This window comes from Saimiri boliviensis, chromosome 3 (assembly GCF_048565385.1).
Source record: "Saimiri boliviensis isolate mSaiBol1 chromosome 3, mSaiBol1.pri, whole genome shotgun sequence".
NCBI classification, from domain to species: domain Eukaryota; kingdom Metazoa; phylum Chordata; class Mammalia; order Primates; family Cebidae; genus Saimiri; species Saimiri boliviensis.
The window spans coordinates 3,464,515-3,487,093 of NC_133451.1; the positions used below are offsets into that span (position 1 = coordinate 3,464,515).

The following is a 22,579-nucleotide window of genomic DNA, read 5'->3' on the forward strand; positions in this document are numbered from 1 at the left end:
TGGCCAGAACTCACTCATACAGCCTTACCTGATATGTTTGTGTGTGTGTGTGGGGGGGAGGGGGTGGCACATGATATGTGTGTGTGGGGGGGTGGAGGGGGTGGATGTGTGAACAGATGTGGTGACCACAGGGTACAGCACTGCCACAGTCAGCTGATGTGTTTCTCTCCCGCACACTGGGCCACTTGGAGACGTGAGACATAGCAGCCCACTTCTGGTCCCCATCATCCCTTTTTGCTTGGAAAACCCGGGATCATTTTGAAAGATGCTCATGGACATCATCTCATTCGGGGGCTCATCACAATGTCAGGGCAAAAGAGGAAGCTGAGACCAGTAGGATCCCATGGTGGCCAAAGTTGGTGTGGCTGTTGAGGGGCAGGTCCCTTGTCTGCAGAGCCACTGGCATGTGGCAATGCGCCATGACCATGGGGTCAGGCAGAGGTGGCCGCGTCCCCGGCCAGCGGCAGCATGGCAGCCGCAGGGGGGGTTCTGGTCAGCCAGGGGTGCAGCTGTGACCTGAGATGGTGGCCTCCTTTGAAGGTGGTGGCCCTGCCCCTTGCATGGAGCCCAGCTGTGCTGGGGGGCTGGGCTGCAGTATCCTCCTGCCTCAGGATGTGACTCTGCTTTCTCTGCCCACCAGCTCTCCCTTGGTTCTTGGAGGCCTGACGTGCTTCCAATCAGCCCCTTCCTGCTCGGCGGCTAGCCTACTTGTCCATTTGTAACCAGTCACCCTGGCTGTGACTTCTGGGGGAACTGTCTGAGGCACAGAGCGGGGCAGGAGCTTGCCCAGGGTCACAGAGCTCTGGGCCAGTCTGGGAGTGGTAGCCAGGCTACCTTCTCCTCCTGCAGGAAGCTTTCCGCACCTTTTGGCAGCCCTGGGGTGGCGTGGAGCAGGGAACGGAGTTGTCTGCGTGCTCCAGGCCATGTGGGAGCAGGTGCAGCTGCCAGGCGTGGCAGGAGCCTGGGCCGGGGCCAGCACTCGGGAATGCAGCGGGGCTCTGCCCCTCCCTGCAGGGATGGACAAGTGCCAGGCGCCCAGGGCAGCGGATGTGTCTGTGGCTACAGCCTCAACCGCCCCCGCCTCCGCGCCGGCTGTCCTGGCCAGCCCCTCAGGGGCCTGGGATGTGTGGGGAGCATGAATGGGGCACTGTGGCTCAGCAACTGTTCTGCGGAAGGCGGCTGGGGGCCATGCAGGTGACTGTGGGGGTGGGTAGGGGGTGCAAAAGCTGTTTTCTGGGCCTGGTGTCCCCAGCCTTGCATGAGGCCCAGGGAAGACATCTCCGCAGCATCAAAGCCAACCCCTGTGGCCCACCTGAAACCTGCCTCTCCGATCCCAGGGGCAGTGGCGAGAGGTGCCCAGGGCTCCTGCCGCCTCTGCCCTAAGGTCAGCCGATGTGGCTCAGTGCTGGCTGTGAGGCCTCACGCTGCCCTGATTCCGTCTCCTCCTCAGTACGGGGCAGACGGAGCCCAGCCTCGGGTCTGGATGAGATGAAAGCAAGGAAGATGGGTGTTCCCTCACGGGACACTGTCCACCCTCTCCCTCTTCTCCCCCCAGAACCAGCAGCCCTGTGAGGATGGGGTCTGGGGCAGGGCATGTGGACTTGCCCTGCCTGTCCAGGAGCTTATTTTCTGGGGTGCCATCACCCCTCCCCGATGCTGTTCCTGTATCTGCTGGGTGTCCCTGACCCCAGGGTGTTGGAGACCGTCCCTCAGATGGGGCTGACACCCAAGGCGAGGACCTGCCAGGTCCCCCAAAGCACATGGCCTCTCCCCAGAAGAACCTGAGTGTGGCATCTAATGCCCAGGCCAGAGCTTCTGGACATCTGGACTGGAGCCACAGGGTCATGGAGGGGAGTCCGAAAACGCAGAGACCCCCGGGCTGGGAGGGCTGCGGCGGGTCCTTTACAAAGCGGGCAGCTCCTCTGCCTGTCGGAGCCAGGCTGGCCTCAGCAGGTCCCGCTCTTGCCTGGATGTGGGGCAGAAGACGTGCAGACCTGGGGCACCGACCGAGATGGCACAGTGGGTCCTGTACCCGCCCACCTGCACTGGGGTCCCTGCGGCAAAGGTCTCGCCTTTCAGTGGGGACAGGAATGGAGGAAGAGGCAGAGGCTGCCAGGGGCACCCCACCCCTACCACCTGCCCCTGGATGGGTCACCTCCGTGTGGGGGAAGCCTGGGGAAGTGGGGCGTCCTAGGCCTAGGCTGCCTGTGGCCAGTCTGTTGTCAGGGTGTCTGGTGACCCCTGGGGTAGTGGGTGGAGGGCAGATGCCCGTCTGGGAAGCCAGACTGCTTGAAGACCAACTTCAAAGTTGGGAGCACTACCCAGAGCCGGCCGATTTCGTTTTCTTTGCTTTTTGAAAAAGAAGCCCCTGCCTCACCCTCCCCCCGCCCCACGCCCAGGCGCTGTCTGAGTGAGCCCAGATGGTGCGTTTGCTGCAGAGGGGGGCGGCTCAGGTGGCCCCAGCGGGACAGTGGGGCCAGGGGGCCCGTGGGGGTGGGGGAGCTGCCCGCGATCCGAGGAGAAGGAGCCCCACCCGCCCGCGCCGGCCCTGGAGCCGCCGGTGTCGCCGCCCCGCCCGCGGGCCCGCCCTCCTGGCCCAGCCCAGGGCCCCGGAGCTATTTTGAAAGTGACCCTGGGCTGGGGCGCCGGGGTGAGCGCAGCGGCGCGGAACCATGACAGAAGATGACCGAGGCGGCGCTGGTGGAGGGCCAGGTCAAGCTGCGGGACGGCAAGAAGGTCGGGGCGCGTCGGGGGCGCGGGGGTGGGGGGCGCGGGCGCGGGCGGCGGCTCACGCTCCCCCCTGTCCCCGCAGTGGAAGAGTAGGTGGCTGGTGCTGCGCAAGCCGTCGCCCGTGGCAGGTGAGCCGGGCGGGCGGGTGGGGGACGAGGGGCGTGGGGGCCTGGTGACCCGGGGCGGTGATGCCAGCTCACCCGAAATAGCGGCTGCCGTCACCCCGCCGGGAAACCAGAGCCCCGCGCGGACCAGACCCGGTACCCCTGGGAGCGCAGGTGGGGGCCCCAGAGAACCCTCCTTCCAGAAGGGCAGACTGAGGCCCGAGGGGCTGCCTGGCAGCCCTGGAGGCGGAGGGGACCCACTCTGAGCTCCCCAGCAGAGCAGCAAGGGGCACCCCAGAAGCGAAGCCCCACGTGCCTGAGGGTTGAGCTGTGCTTGTGGGGACGCTCGGAGCAGGGCCCCAGAGCCAGCCTCCAGGGGTGCTGTGTGGGTGGCTGCTGACCTCGAGTCCATCCCAGGCAGAGCAGAGGCTGGGCTGCCGCTGGGTAGGGGCTCGGTGACTTCCCCATTGCTGGGGGAAGAGCCCTCCGGGAGGAGACATGGGTCCCCCGCATTCCTCACCCTGAGCCAGCACCCCAGCTTGGTGAGGGCCAGTGAGGAGCCCCCAGGTTTGGCAGTCCTGGCCGCCTGCAGCGCTGGGCCTGCAGGGAGGGCTGAGCTGGGCCTGCAGCTGCTCCAGGGGACAGGTGCGACGGAGCCAGCCAGGCCCCGGTCTGGGTGGGATGCTGGCCTGCGGGTGTGGGGGGCTGCACGCCACGGGGCTGCCAGGGCGTCCTCCAGCACGCATGTCGTGGCTTCCAGGGAGGGTGTGGGGCGGGGCCTCCTGGGTCCCCTCTGCAGGCTCTGGGGAAACAGCTTCCTGCCTGGCCTCCGCCTCCCCTCGCAGGGTCTGTGCCGCACCCCAGTCACTTCTCCACTCAGCTCTCTGTGCCCAGACCTCTTGTCTGGAGCTGTGGGGGCACCGTCAGAGCTTGGGAAGGTGTCTGTCCCCTGGGGCTGCGGGGGACCTGGTATAGGAAGGGTTGGGGTCCGGGCAGAGTGAGCGGCCAGGCAGGGGTGGACCAGAGGCTTTGGTCAGCCGTGGCTGGGCTGGGGCTGGGGGGGCGCGGGTGAGGCTTGGTGGGTGGTGCTGGGCTGGGGCCGGTGCAGACCCTCCAGAGAGGCCCCAGCCCAGGAAGGCACCTGGGACAGCTGCCCCCAAGAGGAACAGAGAGGGAGAGGTCTTTATCCCTCTTGGAGGCTTTTCTTTCTGGATCAGAGTGTCCCAGGAGGCAGGGCTGGCCAGCCTCAAGAGGGTGTGTTCCTGGGGCCTGGTGAGTGTGAGTGGAGGGAAGGGAGTCTGCCTGTGTCCCGGGCAGGACACTGTGAGTCTGCAGGTGAACGTGGAGGCTCCCGAGTGTCAGCTGGGTTACCCCGTCCCCTTGCGCAGTTGAGATCTGCAGGCTGGGGAGGCTGGAGCTGGGTGTGGGCTGCCATGGGGGGTGACGTGGAAGGTGGAAGGTGCCCTGTCCCCTCTGGGTGGATGTCCCGTCCCAGCCTTGCAGCCAGGTGTCCCCAGCACCCACCGGCTCCCTGTCTTGGGACCCATCGCTTTGGACACCTGCTTTCTGTTGGTCACTCCAGCAGCCGGGGCTGAAAGTGACATCCTGTGGGGTGGCCGGGAGGTCAGTGAGATGAGGCGACCGGACAGGGCAGAGTTCTCACGCCCACCTCCCCACCTCGACCAGGCCAGCCTGGCACCTCCTCTAGGCTCTTCGCCCTGGCCCACCACGAGCCTCCCTGGACGCCGCCCCCTTTGCCTTCACCTGGCCACGTTCCCCTCAGCGCTGGAGACCACCTCCCTCGTGGATGGGCCTGGCGTGGGGGGAGCAGCTCCAGCCCTGGACGAACAGCAGAGCCCCGTGCCCCCAGTGTGAGGGAGAGAGGAAGGGTCCCTCTGCTTCCTTGTCAGAAACGCAGGATTCTTCTGGTTAGCCCTGGTGACTTCCTTCCGGGAAGGGAAGGAAGCTTTTCCACTGGCACCCGCACCTCTGTGCGCTTTCCTCCATGATGAGCACATCCTTCTCTCGTGGCAAAGTGTGGTTAGGAATGAAAGGAAACACCCTTTTTTTTTTCCACCTGTGATTCGGGAACTGCGCTGGTGGGATCATGGTTCCATCATCATTGTGTCAGGGACCTTGTCCTATGGGTAAATGGGAGCCACTGAAGATCCTTGAGCAGGAGCCTCTGCATTAAAGGAAACACCTTTTATGAAAGTGCGCCCGGCCCCAGTGCCCGGTGTAGCCAGTGGAGTGGGGCCGTCGGCCTCGGGTGGGGCGGTAGGGTGCCCTGCAGTGGGAAGTGTTCCTCCGGGTCTCCACCTCGTCCTGGCTGTGGAAGGCATCTCTGCATGCCCGCTCCAGGCAGGGCCCCGGGAGACGAGGGCAGTCTGTCCGGTGGTGGCCAGGGCTCGCTGCTGGGGACCCGCACACCGGCGCCTGGCCCAGCCCCTCTCTGCTTCCTCCCTGGTGCGGCGGCTGGGGTGGCGGGGGGAGCGTTCATCCGCCAGACACTTGGAGGGATCTGCTTCCCACCTGGGCTGCCCTGGGGGCTTCATCCAGCTCAGATGAGTCACAGGAGAGGCCCGAGTCCTGGAGCTGGCAGGCTCTTGGAGTTGTCATGGGCGGGGAAGCCCAGGCGCTGAAACCTAAGGGATCCGGCCCAAGACGCGGTCTGCTGGGCACAGCCCTCTTCCTCCGCCAGTCCGAGCCTTGCCCCCACAGCTGGCCAGAAGTTCCACGCCTGCTCCCACCCTGACTGCTGGCGTCTGCTTAGTCTCCCCCGTCCCTGCTCTTGGTTCGAAAGCTGAGTTTCTGGAGGGCAGGGGTCCCCCATGACTGCATTGCCCTCAAAGGTGGCTTGGAGGGACAGAGCCCGGCCTGCAGGAGGGACCCCATCATATGGTCACGGAGACAGTGCAGTGCCAGGTGCCGCCTGGCAGGTGCCCGTGAACCTGGGAGCTGCCCCAAGGCTGGTGCTGTGCTGGGGCACTGCCCTCCGCAGTGGGCAGCTCTGCTAACGAGGGGCTGGGATGGAACGTGGGCCGGTCCTTCCTGAGCGGGCCTCCTGGTGGTGGATTTCCTGTCTCTGCCTCCTTCCCTAAGGGGCTGGGGCTGACATCCCAGCTCCGGACGGAGGACCGGGCGTGGGCACTGGCCTGGTTCTTCTCTCCCCATGGAAACGTTGAGAACAGAGCGAGCTTCCCACAGCGCTGAATCAGGACAGGGAATGGTAGGGGTTCGGCTCTCAGCTCCACATGTGGGCGTGGTGACCTGAGCGGCCCCTGCCCTCGTCCCCAGCCACCGACAGGGGTCTTGTGAGGGCGATGGAGAGGTGGGCATGAGGGCCCAGCCCTGGCATCTGGAGCGTCGTCCTGGGCTGCCCTGTTGATGTCTGTGCTCTGGGGGCACAGACAACAGCCCCGACACCTGTGCTGGGCAGACTCGCCCTCACGTGCTTCCTTGCTGGGGCTAGGCACTGGACCCTGGTCCCCTGTGTCCTGGCTGTGGCCTGGCCAAGGAGGCTCCAGCAGGCCGGCCTGGTCGGTGGCCCCCGACCTCGCCCCTGCCCAGCTTCGGGGGTGGCTCCAGGCTGCTGCACCCCCAGCAGGGTCCCCTCAGGCTGCTGCTGCCTGCCCGGCTAAGGGCACTGCCACAAGGTCACTGTGACCTCCACGGGCGCTGTCCCACAGCTGATTCTGTGGATTCCCATCATGGTCCGTGTGGGCGTGGACCCCCCACTGCGCCCCCTGCCCGCAGGCGCCCCCGCCTTCCCTGGGCCACCTCGCCTGCTGGCCTGCTGGCTCCGTCTTCCCTGTGCCTCCCCTCCTCCCCCTCCCCGCCGCCCTCCCCGGCTCTCCCCTGGCTGTGAGGCCTTCCGTGTGCTCATGACTCCACGGTTATTTTTACATCTCCAGACGCCTGCCTCCAGCTGCCTGTGTGCATTGCCGCCCGGGGTCTGGTGGCTTCGCAGCCTCTCGAGTCCAGGAAAGACCCCCGACCCCAGCCCCCACCCCAGAAGGGTCCCCAGGCATCCCTCCAGCACCCATACCCAGGGCTCATCCCGGATTTCTGGTTGCCCTCATCCCACACCCACCCCCCAGACATCCCCTCTAGCCTGGGGGGCTGGGCATGGCAGGTGATCATGCACTGTGGGGGGCCGGGGCTTGACGTCCAGGTCGGCACCGTGGCTGCCCCGGCCTCCCGGTGCCCTTTGCTGCAGCCCCGCCCCAGCCTGCAGGGAGCCTCCTGGACAGATGCAGGAGCCGCTGTGGCTTCTGCTGCCGCCCTGCATCCCATCACACAGTAGCCAAGGTGGGCTGTGACATCCAAGCCAGGCCAGGCCCCCTGTGCTCCAAGCTCTTTAGTGCCCCTGGGGCCTTGGAACAAAGCTCTTTCTTCTGATCCCCAGGCCCACGGGTCCCAACCTGCCTATACCTTGGACTACTGTCCCATCCTTCTTGCGTGACCTGGCCCTTCAGTCTCTGAAGAGTCCAAGCTGCCCTGTCTCTGGGCCTTTGCACTGGCTGTTCCCTCTAACACAATGCTTTTCCCTGTGGGGATGCTGGATCAGGTCCTTCTCTCACTCAGGAGTCAGTCAGCTCCCTCCGGGGAGAGCCCCCCATGTGCAGGGAGTCCCCTGCCCACTGTCCTTGGGTCACCTGTTCGGGTTGTCTATGGAGCATTTTCCTTGCCCATTGGGGTGTGTGTGTGTGTGTGTGTGTGTGTGCCTGTGTGTGTGTCTGTGTGTGTGCCTGTGTGTGTCTGTGTGTGTGTCTGTGTGTGTGCCTGCTTGCGGGTCTTTTGTGTGCCTGACCATCTTCCTATCTTGGAGTTAGCTCCACCAGAGCCGGGCTTTGTTTCCTGGGTTTTGAGCTGCTCATAGAGTTCAAGTGCAGTTGGCATTTGCAGAATGAGCTGAGTAGAGGGCCTTCAAGGACCAGGTGAGGCTGGGAAGAAAGAGAGTGTGAGGGGGCTCCCGGGGCCCAGCCGGGGTCTCTCGGCACCCTGAAAGGGCCAGCAGGACTCTGCCACGGCTGCCACCTGCCTGATGCATCTGCCCCACACCTGCATCCCCTGCAAACAGCTGTGCCCCAGTTCTGGGAACCACCGGCCCTACTTGCTGCTCCAAGTAGGGCAGGAGCTGCTAGAGAGCAGGTGTGGGCTGAGCCGGGGGCTGTGTGTGGGAGTGTGTCTGTGTGTGCACGTGTGTGTGAGTGCATGTGTCTGTGTGAGCTTGAATGCCTGTGTGCATGTGTCTCTCTGCGCAAGTGTTATGAGTACCTGTGTCTGCATGGGGGTACATCAGTGTGTGCCTTTCTCAGTGTGTGCTTGTATAAGTGTGTGTCTGCACCTCTCTGTGTGTGCGTGTATGAGTGTGTGCCTGTGTGTGTGAATGTGCATGTGCCTGTGTATGTGCATGTATGAGTGTGTGTGTCTGTGTGTGATGCATGATTGTGTGTCTGAGTATGTGCATGTATATGTGTGTGCCTGTGTGTGTGCATGTATGTGTGCCTCTGTGTGCATGTCTGTGTGTGCATGTGTGTGTGCATGTATGTGTGTGCCTGTGTGAGAGTGTGGATGTGTGTGCCAGTGTGAGTGTGGATATGTGTGTGTGTGTGCCTGTGTGTGTGCCTGTGAGTGTGGATGTATGTGTCTGTGTGAGTATGCATGTCTGTGTGTGTGCGTGTCTGTGCATGTATGAGTATGTTCCTATGTGTGCATGTATGAGTTTGTGTGCATGTATGAATGTGTGTGCCTGTGTGTGCATTTACGTGTGGTTGTCCGTGTGCATGTGTGCATGTCTGTGAGTATGGATGTTGTATGCCTGTGTGAGTGTGCATGTATGTGTATACATGTCTCTGTGCATGTCTGTGTGTGAGTGTAGATGTTTGTGTGCCTGTGTGTGTGCATGTATGAGTATGTGTGCATGTCTGTGTGGATGTATGACTGTGAGTCTGCATGTATGTGTGCCTGTGTGTGTGTGCATGGATGTATGTGTGCCTGTGTGAGTGTGCATGGATGTGTGTATCTGTGTGTATGTGTGCATCTGTGTCTGCCAGTGTATGCCTGTGTGTGTGCATGTATGAGTGCCTGTGTATGTGCGCATGTATGTGTGCATGTGTGTGTATGTGTGCCTGACTGTGCATGTGTGCCTGTGAGTGTGCATGGATGTGTGTGCCTGATTGTGCATGTGAGTGTATGCGTATGTATGTGTGCACATGTCTGTGTATATATGTGTGCATGTATATGTGCCTCTAAGTGTGTGTGTGTGTGTGTGGATGTGTGCCTGTGTGTGCATGTATGTGTGTGCATGTCTGTGTGTGGATGGATGTGTGCCTGAGTGTGCCTGAGTGTGTGTGCCTGTCTGTATGAGTGTGCGTGTCTGTGTGTGCATGTATGTGTGCATGAGTGTGCATGTCTGTGAATGAGTGTGCATGTGTGAATGTGTGCCTGTGTGCATGTATGTATGTGTGTCTTTGTGTAAGTGTGGGTGTGCATGTATGAGTGTGTGCGCCTGTGTGTGCATGAGTGTGCATGTCTGTGAATGAGTGTGCATGTGTGAATGTGTGCCTGTGTGCATGTATGTATGTGTGTCTTTGTGTAAGTGTGGGTGTGCATGTATGAGTGTGTGCGCCTGTGTGTGTGCCTGTGTGTGCATATATGTGTGCATTGCATGTGTGTGCCTGAGTGTGCATGAGTGTGTGCGTGTCTGAGTGTGTGTGCATGTATATGTGCCTGTGTGTGTGCATGTGTGTGCCTGTGTGAATGTGCATGTGTGTGCCTGTGTGTTTGCATGTGTGTGCCTGTGTGTGAGTGTGCATGTATGAGGGTGTGTGTGCCTGTGTGTTCATGTATGAGGGTGCGTGTGCCTGTGTGAATGTATGTGTGCCTGTGTAAGTGTGCATGTATAAGGATGTGTGTGTCTGTGTGTGCATGTATGAGGGGTGCATGTGCCTCTGTGTATGAGTGTGCATGTGCCTGTGTGTGAGTGTGCATGTATGAGGGTGTGTGCCTGTATGTGTGAGTGTGCATGCATGGGGGGTGTGCCTGTGTGTGCATGTATGAGCGTGCATGTGTCTGTGTGTGCACATATGAGGGTGCATGTGTGCAGGTAGTGTGCATGTGCCTGTGAGTGTGCATGTATGAGGGTGTGCGTGTGCCTGTGTGTGCATGTATGTGTGCATGTGCCTGTGTGTATGTATGAGGGTGCGTGTGCATATATGAGGGTGTGTCTGTGCGTGTGCATGTATGAGTGTGCATGTGCCTCTGTATGCATGTATGAGGGTATGTGTGGCTGTGTGTGTGCATGTATGAGTGTGTGCCTGTGTGTGTGCATGTATGAGGGTGTGCTTGCCTGTGTGCATGCATATATGAGTGTGCATGTGCCTGTGCATGTGTGTGCATGTATGAGGGTGTGTGTGCCCATGTGTGCATGTATGAGGGTGTGTGTGCCTGTGTGTGTGCATGTATGAGGGTGCATGTGCCTGTGTGTGCATGTATGAGGGTGTGTGTGTGCCTGTGTGTGCATGTATGAGGATGCATGTTCCTCTGTGTGTGTGTGCAGGTATGAGGGTGTGTGTGCCTGTGTGTGCATGTATGAGGGTGTGTGTTACTGTGTGTGTGCATGTATGAGTGTTTGCCTGTGTGTGTGCATGTATATGTGCCTATGTGTGTGTGCATGTATGAGGGTGCATGTGCCTGTGTGTGTGTGCATGTGTGAGGGTGTGTGTGACTGTGTGTGCATGTATGAGGGTGCATGTGCCTGTGTGTGTGTGTGTGTGCATGTATGAGGGTGCATGTGTGCCTGCTTGCTCCCTGTGGGTCTCCATGCCTTGGTTGGCCTCTCCTGGTGCCTCCTCGTTTGTCTCCTTTCACCATCATGACCCGGTGTCCTCCACCCAGCCCTGTGCTGCCTGCCAGAGCCCCCAGGTCCCTCCAGGTCCTGCAAAAGCCTTCCAAGGCCCAGGGTGCAAAGCAGCTGGAGGTGGGTGGGCGGGGCCGATGGCGCTTCCTCAGCAAGGGACAGTGTGTGACCCTTGCTAAGCACTGAGGAGGACCACGCTCCCTCCGAGGTTCCCAGAGAGGCTCCTTCCTGCCTCTCCAGCTCCTGCCGGTCACAGGTGTCCCTTGGCTGTGGCCGCAGAGCTCCATTCCCTGCCTCCATCCCATTCAGGTGACCGTCTTGCCTGTGTCTGCTCCTCCTGTTCTGTCTCTCACACGGACACTTGCTGCTGGGTTCAGGGCCCACCAGATAGTCCAGGATCCTGACCCTGATTACGTGTGCAGAGACTCAGCCCCCTGCATGTAAGCGCTCCTGGATTCTCAGGTGTTCTCAAGATGCAGGGTGTGTCTCCAGAAAAATCAGACAGGCCCAGGGGGGACTTCTGTGAATCAGAGAAAGGTCTGAGGGTTGAGTGTGGGGTCAGCATGGGTCCTGCCACCTGCAGGATGTCCCGGGTGGGCCTGGCTGGCTTGTGTCACTGGCATGAGGACCGTGTGAGAAGCTGTCGTGGCAAATTCAGCCGTCGGCCAGGAGTCACCCACTGTGGTCTCTGGGCCAAACCCTGCCGGCACCTGCTTTCGTAAATACAGTGTGACTGGCTCCGGGCCATTCCCGCACACGCCGTCTGCGGCTGCTTTCAGCTAAGTATCAGACGGAGACGAAGCCCCGCAAAGCCGAAAAGGTGATGCCGGACTCTTCACAGGCAAGCCTGTGCCCCGAGTCCTGACCGGATTACTGGGTATGTAGCTTGTTGGACAAAGGAGCTGCAGGCGGGGGCATGGCAGGGACTGGGTGCCACCAGGTGGAGGAGCAGCCGCAGAGCTGCTACGGCGAGTTCCGGCTACGCCGCTGTGTCCGAGTTCCCTTTCTGGGCCAGGCGTCTCGCTTCCTGCATCGGAATTTCCAGAGGGGACCAGGACAGGGTCTGGAAAGCCTCGGCTGGGCAGGCGGAGCCCTGTGGGAGCGGGGCGAGGGGCTTCTTTCTCGAATTGGGAATGCCCAGCTTTTTCCTAGCTGTAAATGTGTCAGGCCCTGCCAACAGATTCTCTGATGGGAAATGAATTCCCCGGCCCCGAGCCCACACCGCGCCTGGCTTTTGTGAGCTCCATGGTGCTCACGGGGTCTGAGGCTGCCTTCACACAGCCAGGGTGGCGACACCGAGTGGTGGCCACGGAGCCCGCGTGGTCCCCAAAGCTGCACCGCCTGCCCTCTGGCCCCTTGCAGAGGGAGCTTGCTGGTCGCTGGCCCCGAGGTCACACAGGCCCCCCGGCTCCGCGGGTTGCCACCCTGGCGTGGACATGGCACGGGAGGGAAGCTAAGCACCGTGTCTGCTCTGGACTCCACTGCAAAAATGAGTGCCTGAGTCAAGTTCATCTGGGGTTTTGGTTCTCACATGGGTTTTTCAGAGCGTCAGATGGACACGTCATTCTGCAATCCTCTTTGGGGACATTCTCCCCCAGCCCCTCCTGTGCGTGCACAGGGATTTGGAGTGTTTGCATGAAGTCCCAGAACCTACTCCTCACTGAAGCCGGGTCCCCAGCTGCGGGGGCCTAGGTGGGAGGCGGCCTGGCCGTCAAGCCTGGACTGGTGCCGGGAGGGCGGGGAGTCTTCCTGCGCCGTCCCCTGCTCTCGGGCAGCCCTGCAGGGCCTGCCATTCACAGGTGTGTCCCAGGCCCAGGTGCTTCTCCCAAGGCCACACGGGGGCTGTGCTGTGATGGGTTTGAGCTGCACCCGGCAGAGTGGATGGTATCCACTGGTTGCTTGTAGTGACAGTGACATTTGAAAATGGGAACGTGGGGGTGGGGACGGGGAACTGAGTGACCCTGGAGGGCCCAGGAGGCAGAATGCAGGCAGGTCCCCAGCAGCTGAGGAAGACGCCAGGGCCTGCCGTGCGGGGCAGTGGCGGGTGAATGGGGATGGGACCCAAGGCCCCTCAACCACCCCATTTTCTGGGATTGTAGCTCAGCCACACCCTGGAACTAAAGGAAGCAGGAGGGGCAGAGGGTCCAGAGGTGGCAGGGAGCTGGCACACGTGTGGCTGGCAGGGTGGCAGGGACAGGGCAGGAGGCCACAGCCATGGGGCAGGTCCCACGCTGGGCCCCCGAGCCTCTGGCCACAGCTCCTCAGCCCTCACTGTGGCCCGGGGGCTCTAGGACCTGAGGCAGGGCGTATCTGCTGGTGAGGGTCCAGAACCCAGTCAAGGGAGCCAGCGTAGGGGACCGGGCACAGCCATGAATGTTCTGGGGCCATATCTGCCCTGGTGGCCTGTGGGTCTCAAAGTGGGAGGGGATCATCCCATTTTCTATGCCAGGAGACAAAGCCTGGGCATGGCTGGGGGGAAAGGATCGCCCCATTTTGTATGCCAAGAGACGAGGCGTGGGCATGGCTGGGGAAGGGTATTGCCCTGTTTTGTATGCCAGGAGATAAGGCCTGGGCATGGCTGGGGGAGGGCATCGTCCTGTTTTGTATGCCAGATGAGGCCTGGGCATGGCTGAGTGGCTTGCTTAGGGTCATGCCCCCAGCCCAGGTCCCTGCACTGTCACGGCCTCCCTGGGGATGCCGAGGACTCGGGCGGGCAGTGCTGGCTGGCATCCCTGACAGCCACGCTCCCTGCAGACTGCCTGCTGATGCTGGCCTACAAGGACAAGTCAGAACGCGCCAAGGGCCTGCGGGAGCGGAGCAGCCTGACGCTGGAGGACATCTGCGGGCTGGAGCCCGGCCTGCCCTACGAGGGCCTGGCCCACACGCTGGCCATCGTCTGCCTGTCCCAGGCCGTCATGCTGGGCTTCGACAGCCACGAGGCCATGTGTGCCTGGGACGCCCGGATCCGCTATGCGCTCGGCGAGGGTGAGTGATGGGGCCTGGGCCAGGTGGCGGGGGAAGGAGGGCTCCCTGCTCTATCCTGGGGCCCCTCACCAACGTGGGCCACAGAAGTGGAAGCGGCTCCAGGGACCGCTGCAGGATGATGGGACATTCGTGGACGCCTTAGAGTAGACTGAGCTCTAGCCTGGGGGTGCCCAAGAGGGTTTGGGACGGGAGTCTGCTGGGCTGTGGTGTCTTTAGAGTTCCCTGGCCTGACCATTAGTTACCACTGGATGGTGGCCTCTGGAGGGGTGTGGCCTCCCAAAGCCCTGCCCTTTGCTTCCCACACTGGACGGTGGAGCCCAGAGCCTGGGTAGGAAGGAGAGCCCCAGGCTGGGCCATCCCACCCCAGCTTCCCCATGTTAAGAGCAGAGGCAGGGGAGGGGCTGGACGGAGGGAGGGAGCGGGGCAGGGAGTGCTGTCGGGGGGAGCTGGCCCTGGAAGAGCTGAAACCTTAGTCCCAGCCCTGCAAGGGCTTCAGATAGGTGCGTGGGGGCCTCTGGGCTGAGCTGCCCTGGCGCTGTGAGCAGAGGTGGGTGGTGCTGGGCCCCTGGGCATTCAGTGGCAGAGCAAGCATAACCCTGCGTCTCCTGAGAGACCAAAATCAATGCCAAACACCCGTAGTGAGCAAAACAGTAAAATGTCAACCAAGTGGAGTCCTGACCCTGCACTGAGGCGTCCGCCCCATAATCCCAGCACCGACACTGCCTCGCTTTAAATGCTCGCCATTTTAGGCCAGGTGCTGTGGCTCGCACGTGTAATCCTGGCACTTTGGGAGGCTGAGGTGGGTGGATCCCCTGAGTCCAGCAGATACAGACCAGCCTGGGCAACATGGTGAAACCCCGTCTCTACTAAAAATACAAAAATGATGGCTGGGCATGGTGGCTGACGCCTGCAACCTCAGCGCTTCGGGAGGTCAAGGCGGGCAAATCATCTGAGGTCAGGAGTTCAAGACCAGCCTGACCAACATGGTGAAACCCGTCTCTACTAAAAACACAAACATTAGCTGGGCCGGGCATGGTGGCTCACGCCTGTAATCCCAGCACTTTGGGAGGCCGAGGTGGGTGGATCACGAGGTCAAGAGATCGAGACCATCCTGGTCAACATAGTGAAACCCCGTCTCTACTAAAAATACAAAAAATCATCTGGGCATGGTGGCGCGTGCCTGTAATCCCAGCTACTCAGGAGGCTGAGGCAGGAGAATTGCCTGAACCCAGGAGGCGGAGGTTGCGGTGAGCCGAGATCGTGCCATTGCACTCCAGCCTGGGTAACAAGAGCGAAACTCCGTCTCAAAAAAAAAAAAAAAAAAAAAAAATTAGCTGGGCATGGTGGCAGGGGCCTGTAATCCCAGCTACTTGGGAGGCTGAGGCAGGAGAATCGCTTGAACCTGGGAAGTGGAGGTTGCAGTGAGCCGAGATCACGATGTCATTACACTCCAGCCTGGGTGACAGAGCGAGACGCCATCTCAAAAGAAAAAAGTCAGAAAGAGCTGAGAGGTGGAGGTTGCAGTGACCTGAGGTTGCGCCACTGCCCTCCAGCCTGGGCGACAGGGTGAGACCCTGTCTCAAAAAAAGCAAACAAAAAAGCTTGCTGTTTGATCAGTGTGGTCTCTGCATGACTCTACTTTGTAAACTATTGATTAAAACCCGGGGCCCTCAACAGCTGAGGTCTCCGGCCTTGGAGGTGAGTGCCCCTCCCCCAGCCTCGGCCCCAGGGCAGCAGCCCCTCCTGCCCCACTGAGGGAAGAGAAGCGGGGGGCTTAGTGGGAGAAGGTGCAGCCGGCGGGCTCTGCAGGAGGGTACAGGGGCAGGAGACATTAGGAGGGAAGACCTGCGGCTTTCCAGAAAGGTCTCCCGCTGGGAGGTCCTTCAGTCCAGCCCGACTGAGCGGCATGGCTCTGCTTCCTTCCTCTGCTGGGGCAGGGCCATGGCACAGCTTCATCTCCACGGAACACGGCCTGACAAGGAGGTGCCCACGGCTGCAGCGGAGGCAGAGGAGGGGGGCTGGGATGGGAACGGGGTCCCTTTTGCTCTGGAGGTTGACATGGAGCCTGTGGGGCCCCTGCTGGGGAGGCTGCTGTCCGTCTGGGTGCTGACCTGGGAGAGAGGGGAGGGGGTCGCCGCTCAGGACACTGTCCTCTCCGGGGCTTTCAGGGGCTGGGCAGAGGCAGTGGGCAGGACCATGGGGGTGTCCAGGGACTGGGCCAACGGCCGCCTGGATGGAGAGAGGACCGCGGTGTCCTGAGGGTCCCGTGGCCAGGCTGTGGTTGTGATGCAGACCCAGACTCTCCATATCCTAGCTGGAGGCTGGGGCTCCCTGAGCCTTGGTTTCCCCTTCTGTGACGGGGCCATGCAGCTGCCCCAGGCAGAGGGAAGCTTCCTGGGGAGGAGGTGCCATGAGCAGGAACCCAGCCAGGGCACTCACCAGCCCTACCCTCGCCTGCACCTCCCAGGTTGTTTTGGGGGAGGGAGGTAGAGTCCAGGGTCAGGCCCCTCTGCAGGCCTCTCTGGGACTTGCTTGCCCCTGAGCAAAGATAGTTCCTGGCAGGATGGGATGGGGAGGAGGCCAGTGCAGCTGTGAGGACTGCCATTTGCTCCTTCTGCCGTCGCTGGCTCCTGGTTGACCCCTGGGCGGCTGCCCCTGCCCGACCCTGGTCCCCCGCCTACCCCCATTTGGTCCCTGCTCCTGCCCACCGCGGTCTGGGCCCTGCCCCACCCCCGCCTGGCCCCTGGCCCCTACCCCCGCCCCCCAGCCTGGCTGCTGCTCCTGCTGCCTCCTCCGTGATGCCCTCTTGCCCCGCCCACCCACAGTGCACAGGTTCCATGTGACGGTGGCTCCGGGCACCAAGCTGGAGAGCGGCCCAGCCACCCTGCACCTCTGCAATGACGTCCTCGCCTTGGCCAGGGACATCCCGCCGGCTGTCACGGGACAGTGGAAGCTGTCTGACCTCCGGCGCTACGGGGCCGTGCCAAATGGATTCATCTTTGAAGGCGGGACCAGGTGTGGGTACTGTAAGTACGGGTGCGTGGGGCCCTGGGCAGCGGCGGCTCGGGCACGCCCCACTTCCCCTGAGAGCTGCTGGCATCCGGCTGGCAGACCCCAGGTGCAGGCTGGCCTGCCGGCATTTTCAGAACGCCCCGGCGCGGGGACAGCGTCTTCCCACACTCGCTGTCTGAGGTCCTCTGCCGCAGGAACCTCAGCGTAGAGCGTTGAGGCTGGGCCTCGGCTGCCTCTGCTCTTGCTCACTGGAGGGGGAGGGCTGCGGGAGCAGGGGGAGCCCGGGGTCACAGAGCCTCAGGGCCGCGCGTGGCCAGATCTCACGAAGAGCAAAAAACAAAGAAGAAATGCATTCAGCGCAGAGTGAGCTCCTGCGTGAGCGCCCACGGAGATGTGTCCCTGGACCAAGAATTCCTTGTGGACCTGCCAGCCACCCGGCCTGCGGGCGGCCCAGAGCTGCCCCCATGTCCCCAGTGAGGTGGCCAGGCCATGGGTGGGGGTGACCTGAATGCTCTGCGTGAGGGACGGCCTGACAGCGCCCGGCCGGCAGCCCACCACGGCCAGGGGGGCGAGGGGAATGGGAGCAGGAAGGCGCCTGGCCATCTCCAGAGTGCCGCAGGAGTTGGGGTGCTCCAGCGACCCCGCCCACTTTCTCCCGTGTTGGGTGCAGACACGCCAGGCCGGCCTGTGGACTTGCGGTCCCTTGGAGGGCGTGACGCCTCCTCTCTTCTCTCTGGAGGGGCAGCTGTTCATCTGCTGGGCTGGAGGGGGGCAGAGGGGCCTCCTAGAGGCCTGGCGTGGGGCTGAGAGGGCCGGGGAACTGCACGAGGCTCACGCTGGCCGGGGCTCCGGGGGCTCCGGGATGTGTCTGGCTAGAGCAAACGCAGGCAAGGATACGGCCATGCTGGCCACCTGTGCCCTTGTCCTGCAAAGGCCATCTGGGGAGCAGGCACAAACCCACCTGGGAGCTGCCTGCTGCCACCTTCTGCGCTGGGCGCTGGGAACAAATCCAGCAGGGCTTGCTGCAGGAGCCAGCCCTCCTCGGGCCTTTGAGGAGGTGACATCTGACTCTGAAGGGGGGCAGGGCGCAAGGCTCAGGCTCCACCGAGGCAGGCGGTGTGCAGCCAGCTGCAGGGGGCTCTCAGGGTGGAGCTGGCCTGGAGACTCGGCCCCTGGGGCTGGCAGGGCCACAGCCAGAATCCAAAGGGCATAGACTGCTCCGGGGTTTGTGAGCCACTGTGGATGGGCAGGGCCGCTGCCCATGACAGCTGTGGGCTGGTTCAGAGAGGGTGGTTCCCAGGAGAGCGAGGACACCTGTCAAGGTCCCATCTGCTGGACGGGCCGCCCGGCGGAGGTTCAGCACGGGGGCTTCAGGAGTGAAGCCTAGGGTGGCTGTCCTCTGTCTCGTGGGAAGCAGGAGCTGCAGTCTCTAGTCCTGGCACAGGCAACCTGTCTCGTCTGTGGTGTGCTAGGTTTGGGGGTCCCTGCAGGATGGGGACCCGTACCCTCCTCTCTGTCTGTGGAACTCCTTGGCGTGGGCAGGTAGCTGGCTGGGATGGCACCTTGCGCTTACCCTCTAAGCCGGGGCAGGGCAGGAGGACCCGTTTCCTTGGAGACCTGTTTATTTTGTCTGGGCCATCATGGAATGGAGTTAGGGGGTGTTTTTCCACGGAGGCCTTGGAGGTGCACATGTCTGCCGGACTGTGGGTGGCCCCTTGGCCACCGTGCTTCTCTCCAGGGCGAGGCTGCTGTGACGTCTTCCTGGGCTGCCCGAAAGCCAGGGTGGGCTCTCGTAGGGCGTCTGCTGCCTCTCCAGGGCAAGGTGCTAGAGCAGCCCCGTCCACAAACCCACAAACCGGGCTGGCCCCGCAGAACCGGAAAACGGGGGCTTACCGAACAAACCCACAAACTGGATTGTCCCCACAGAACCCGAAAACGGGGGCTAGCCCTGAGGAACCCGCCTCTGCAGCTCAGTGCTGAATGTTCTCGTCCCCTGTGGGACCCTGGGCTGAGAGAGGAAGGGCTCTGGGAATTTTGTTACCGACGGCCACACACCCCGTAGGGCAGGTGGGTTCTGGAGGCCAGGCTGGAAGGCTTGACCCAGCCGCCCCTCCCTTCCCCCCGGCAGGCCCTGCTGGGCTCCGTCCTCCTGGAGACAGGCGTGGCCCCAACCCTGGCTGGTTTAAGCTGGATCTTAGTTCTCGATGCAGACCTGAGTGCGGGCTGTGTGGCGGGAGGGTCCAGGCGTCTGTGGCACGTGTGGGCAGCCTGGGCCTCCCGCGGGAGGGAGCGGCAGCTCTGTGGTCCAGGGGCGGCGGCATCAGCTTCCTGGGGCTTCTGTAGCAGATGACCCCCAGGAGAGGGCTGAGCGTCCAGAGTGGATTCCTTCTGCAGCCTGGAGGCTGGGGTCTGCAGGATCGCCTTCCTCCACAGGCTCTCGGGGAGGGCCCAGGGGAGGGTCCTTCCCTCCCCTTCCAGCCACTGGTGGCCCCGGTGGCCTCGGGGCTTGGCTGTGCTGCTCGGCTCTATGCCTGCTGGCTTCAGCCTGTGCCTCCTCTTCCGTCTCTTGCAGTCCCTGGACTTAGGGCCACCTGGATGACCCGAGATGACCTCATCCCGAGAGCCTCAGTTCCATCACAGAGACCCCCGTTCACAGGTCCTGGAATGGAAACACATTTTCTAGGCCACCATTTGGCCCACAACTGGGGACACCAGGATGGAGAAAGATCCAGAATCTGGATCCCAATGAGTCTGTGGGCCTCGTCACTTTCCGTCTGGAGGTTGCAGCGGGGCTGGAGTTGTGGGCCTGGAAGGTCCTGAGTGTAGGAAATTTACACTCCCTCCCTCCCCAAGGATAGGTCCCAGCCTGGCCCCCGGTCCCCAGAACCATCTCAGTTGGCCCCACCACAGCCAGCTCTGCAGATAGCAGAGAGGGTCACCCTGGCCCAAGGCGATGCTTCACTCATCCTGAGATGCTGGGCATGGCTGCACATCCCCGGTGCCCTGGTGGGGGTTGAGTGGAGAAAGGCCTGGCTGGGCGTGGCCCTGAGGGCAGGGGGTCTCTCTGTGGACAGCTGCCTGTTCAGAATGGGACAGTAGGTGGCTTGGTGACAGTGACCTGGGTCCCCAGTGTGGCCCAGTTCCCTGGGTCTCTGTTGGTCATGGGCCTGTAGTGTGGACTATGGGAGCTTGGCCTGAGTGCATTTGGCACATTGGCAGGCAACAGTCTGTGGACAGCTCGGGGCTGTGGGCTCCAGCCTCACACACTGGCGAGTGACTGGGCCCCGCCCACAGGGACTGACGGTGCGTGGTGGAGGGCGAAGGAGAGAGGGGCACTCACCCTGGACAGGCTCAGCCTGCAGCACAGAGGGTGAGCCCCGGAGGGGCTGAGCCCACTTGGAGTCCGGGAAGGGAAGGCTTTGGAGGGGTAGGGGATGCTTGAGCTGGGCCTGGAGGGCGAATGGAAGCTTCTGGAGGTGCCCCTTTCCCCCCTTACCCGTTCTCTCCAGCTGCTTCCAGTCCAGGGACCACATCTGCCTCTTCACCCAGGCTCTGGGGGCCACAGGGAGCGTTTTAAAACCATTTTGACTTTTAAAAATGAGTAAATGATGTGTCTGGGTGTGGCGGCTCACTCCTGTAATCCCAGCACTTAGGGAGGCTGAGGCGGGCGGGTCACCTGAGGTCAGGAGTTCAAGAGCAGCTTGGCCAACAAGGTGAAATCCCGTCTCTGTTAAAAGTACAAAAATTAGCCTGGTGTGGTGGCAGGTGCCTGTAATCCCAGCAACTCCAGAGGCTGAGGTGGGAGAATCGCTTGAACCTGGGAGTCAGAGGTGGCAGTGAGCCGAGATCCCGTCACTGCACTCCAGCCAGGGCAACGGAGCCAGACTCCAACTCAAAAAAAAAAAAAAAAAAAAAGTAAAGAATGAAAACCCCAACAGGAGGCTCTCGCTGCGTCTGCCCAGCTCTGGAGCGCCCCCTGCCAGCCGCCGTTGGCCACTGCACCCTGGACCGTGCGGGTGGCAGCCCCGGAGCTGGTCCCTGAGCTGGGACAGCAGGGCGTGCCTTCCGTGGGTTCTCCTGGCCTGGCGCTGGGCCTAGGGATCAGATGGCCAGGCCTCAGAGCCCGCATGAGTCGGAATGAGGCATTTTCAGTCCTTAGAGGGTGTGGGGGAACCAGGAGGGGCACAGACCCCAGGCTGGAGCATTGAGGGAAGCCCTCTAGAGGAGTGAGCTTCCTGCGGCTTCTGCAGGGTGAATAGGAGTTAGCTGAGCTGTCAGAAGACATCTTTGAGCACGAATGGGTTGCCCGAAAGGCATGTGTAGGAACCCCGTTGGGTGGGGATGGGAGGCATGAGGGTGGAGGAGGAAGAGGAGGCACGGCTGGGTTGCAAAGAGCTGGCTCATTGGACCGCCACTGTTTTGAAGTAGCAGAGAGCCATTGAAGGTGTTTGAGCAGGGGAGTGTTTCATATGCTAATGTCGACCCCACGGTGCAGTCTGGCGTGGAGGAATAGGCTGACAGGGGCCAGAGAAGGTTCTGGTTGTGGTCCAGATGGCAGAGGGTGAGGCTGACCCAGGCGGCAGCTGCCTGGTTGGTGGGTGGGGGGGGACGACCCTGTGGATTCCAGGAATGTTAACCAGGTGGTGATTGACAAGGGGAGGAGGGGCGGCCCAGGAGGAGTGCCTTCTAGAGCTGTGCCCCTGGGGGTGCGGTGGCTGTGGCCAGCGTCCAGGCGGCAGCATCCAGCACAAAGGCCCCTTCTTGGTGACGAGGGGAGGGGCATCCAGGAACTGGGGTCCTGACCCTGCTGGCCTCCACAAGTGGACCCCACGTTTCATCCGCTCTGCGGACTCAAGTCTCCTCTGGGTCTAGGGCCACCTATCACACTTCCGAGACGTCTGTCGTTTCTTTCTTTCCCCTGCCTGGAAGTTTCCACTGGGCCGAGTTCCTCTGTGGCCTACTTCGTGGGGGCCCAGGCTGGCCGTGGCAGCTCCTGGGAGCCGGCCTTTCGGGGATCCCTCATGAGTCTCAGCGCTCAGCTGTCTTAGTGCATTGCCTGGCCCCTGCCATGAGGTGTCCTGCCATCCCCATTTTACAGGGGAGGAAACGGAGGCAGGAAGCCATCTGCCTGCCCTGCTGTTCCTGAGGCCAGTGCTCTGTGGCTGTGACATGGCCCAGCCATGGCTGCTCCTGCACTACACACTGCCCGAGGCTGAACCTGGGGTCTGAGGGAGGGGGTCCCAGATGCTGCCCCCTTCCTTTCCTCCCTCGTGGCTCCAGATGCCAGGCCTTCTGCCCGCGCCCCCTCCCCCCCACCGCTCTTGGCAGGGCAAGCAGCAAGGCGGTGTCCAGGGGCAGGAGCAGCTGCGATGCTCCACGCTGGCCGGCCGCGGGCAGCCCCACCACACCTCCTCCCGGGGCACATTCACTCCAGTCTGTCTCCTGGGCAGAAAAGCAGCCCAGGGCTGCGTGGCCTCAGAAACGGGGGACCAGTCACACAGGGAGCCTCATCCCACGCCTCCAGACACAAGGATGTGAGTTCCTGGACCTGAGTCTGAGCGCCAGGATTTCCGGGGTACCGCAGGGCTGACCTGCGCCTTTCGCAGTCCCCGGCTGGGGCTCGTATCTCCCTGAGCTCTGCTTCTTCATCTGCATCGTGGGGACCCTGAGTCCCTTCTACAGGACGCTGAGGGAACCTGCTGTGTGTGTCAAATGCGGCCAGGCTCCCGGCCTCGTCCCCACTGTCCCCACAAGCCTCCCTGGGCAGGACTGACAAGTCTCGATAACAAGACCCTCAGCCCTCCTGCCCCCAGGGCCCCGCCTCCCACCCCCGGCACCCCTGCCCCCTAGGAACCCCCTTCCTGCCCCCCAGGGAGCCCCCTCT

At 62.2% G+C, this 22,579-nt stretch overlaps 1 protein-coding gene across 3 annotated transcripts in view; it reads left to right on the plus strand.

Moving 5' to 3' along the window:
• The first annotated feature begins 2,612 nt into the window (after positions 1-2,612).
• DOK7 (docking protein 7) overlaps positions 2,613-22,579 on the plus strand; it is a 41,377-nt gene continuing 21,410 nt past the window's right edge. The window contains exons 1-4 of one of the 3 annotated variants that reach the window (XM_039468529.2): positions 2,613-2,736; positions 2,813-2,858; positions 13,453-13,683; positions 16,509-16,698. In XM_039468529.2, coding sequence (XP_039324463.1) covers positions 2,683-2,736; positions 2,813-2,858; positions 13,453-13,683; positions 16,509-16,698 — 521 coding nt within the window. In that variant the 5' untranslated portion in view covers positions 2,613-2,682. Of the gene's footprint in view, positions 2,737-2,812; positions 2,859-13,452; positions 13,684-16,508; positions 16,710-22,579 lie in introns of those variants that run through there. The other 2 variants (XM_039468530.2, XM_074395814.1) reach the window with 2 other exon arrangements.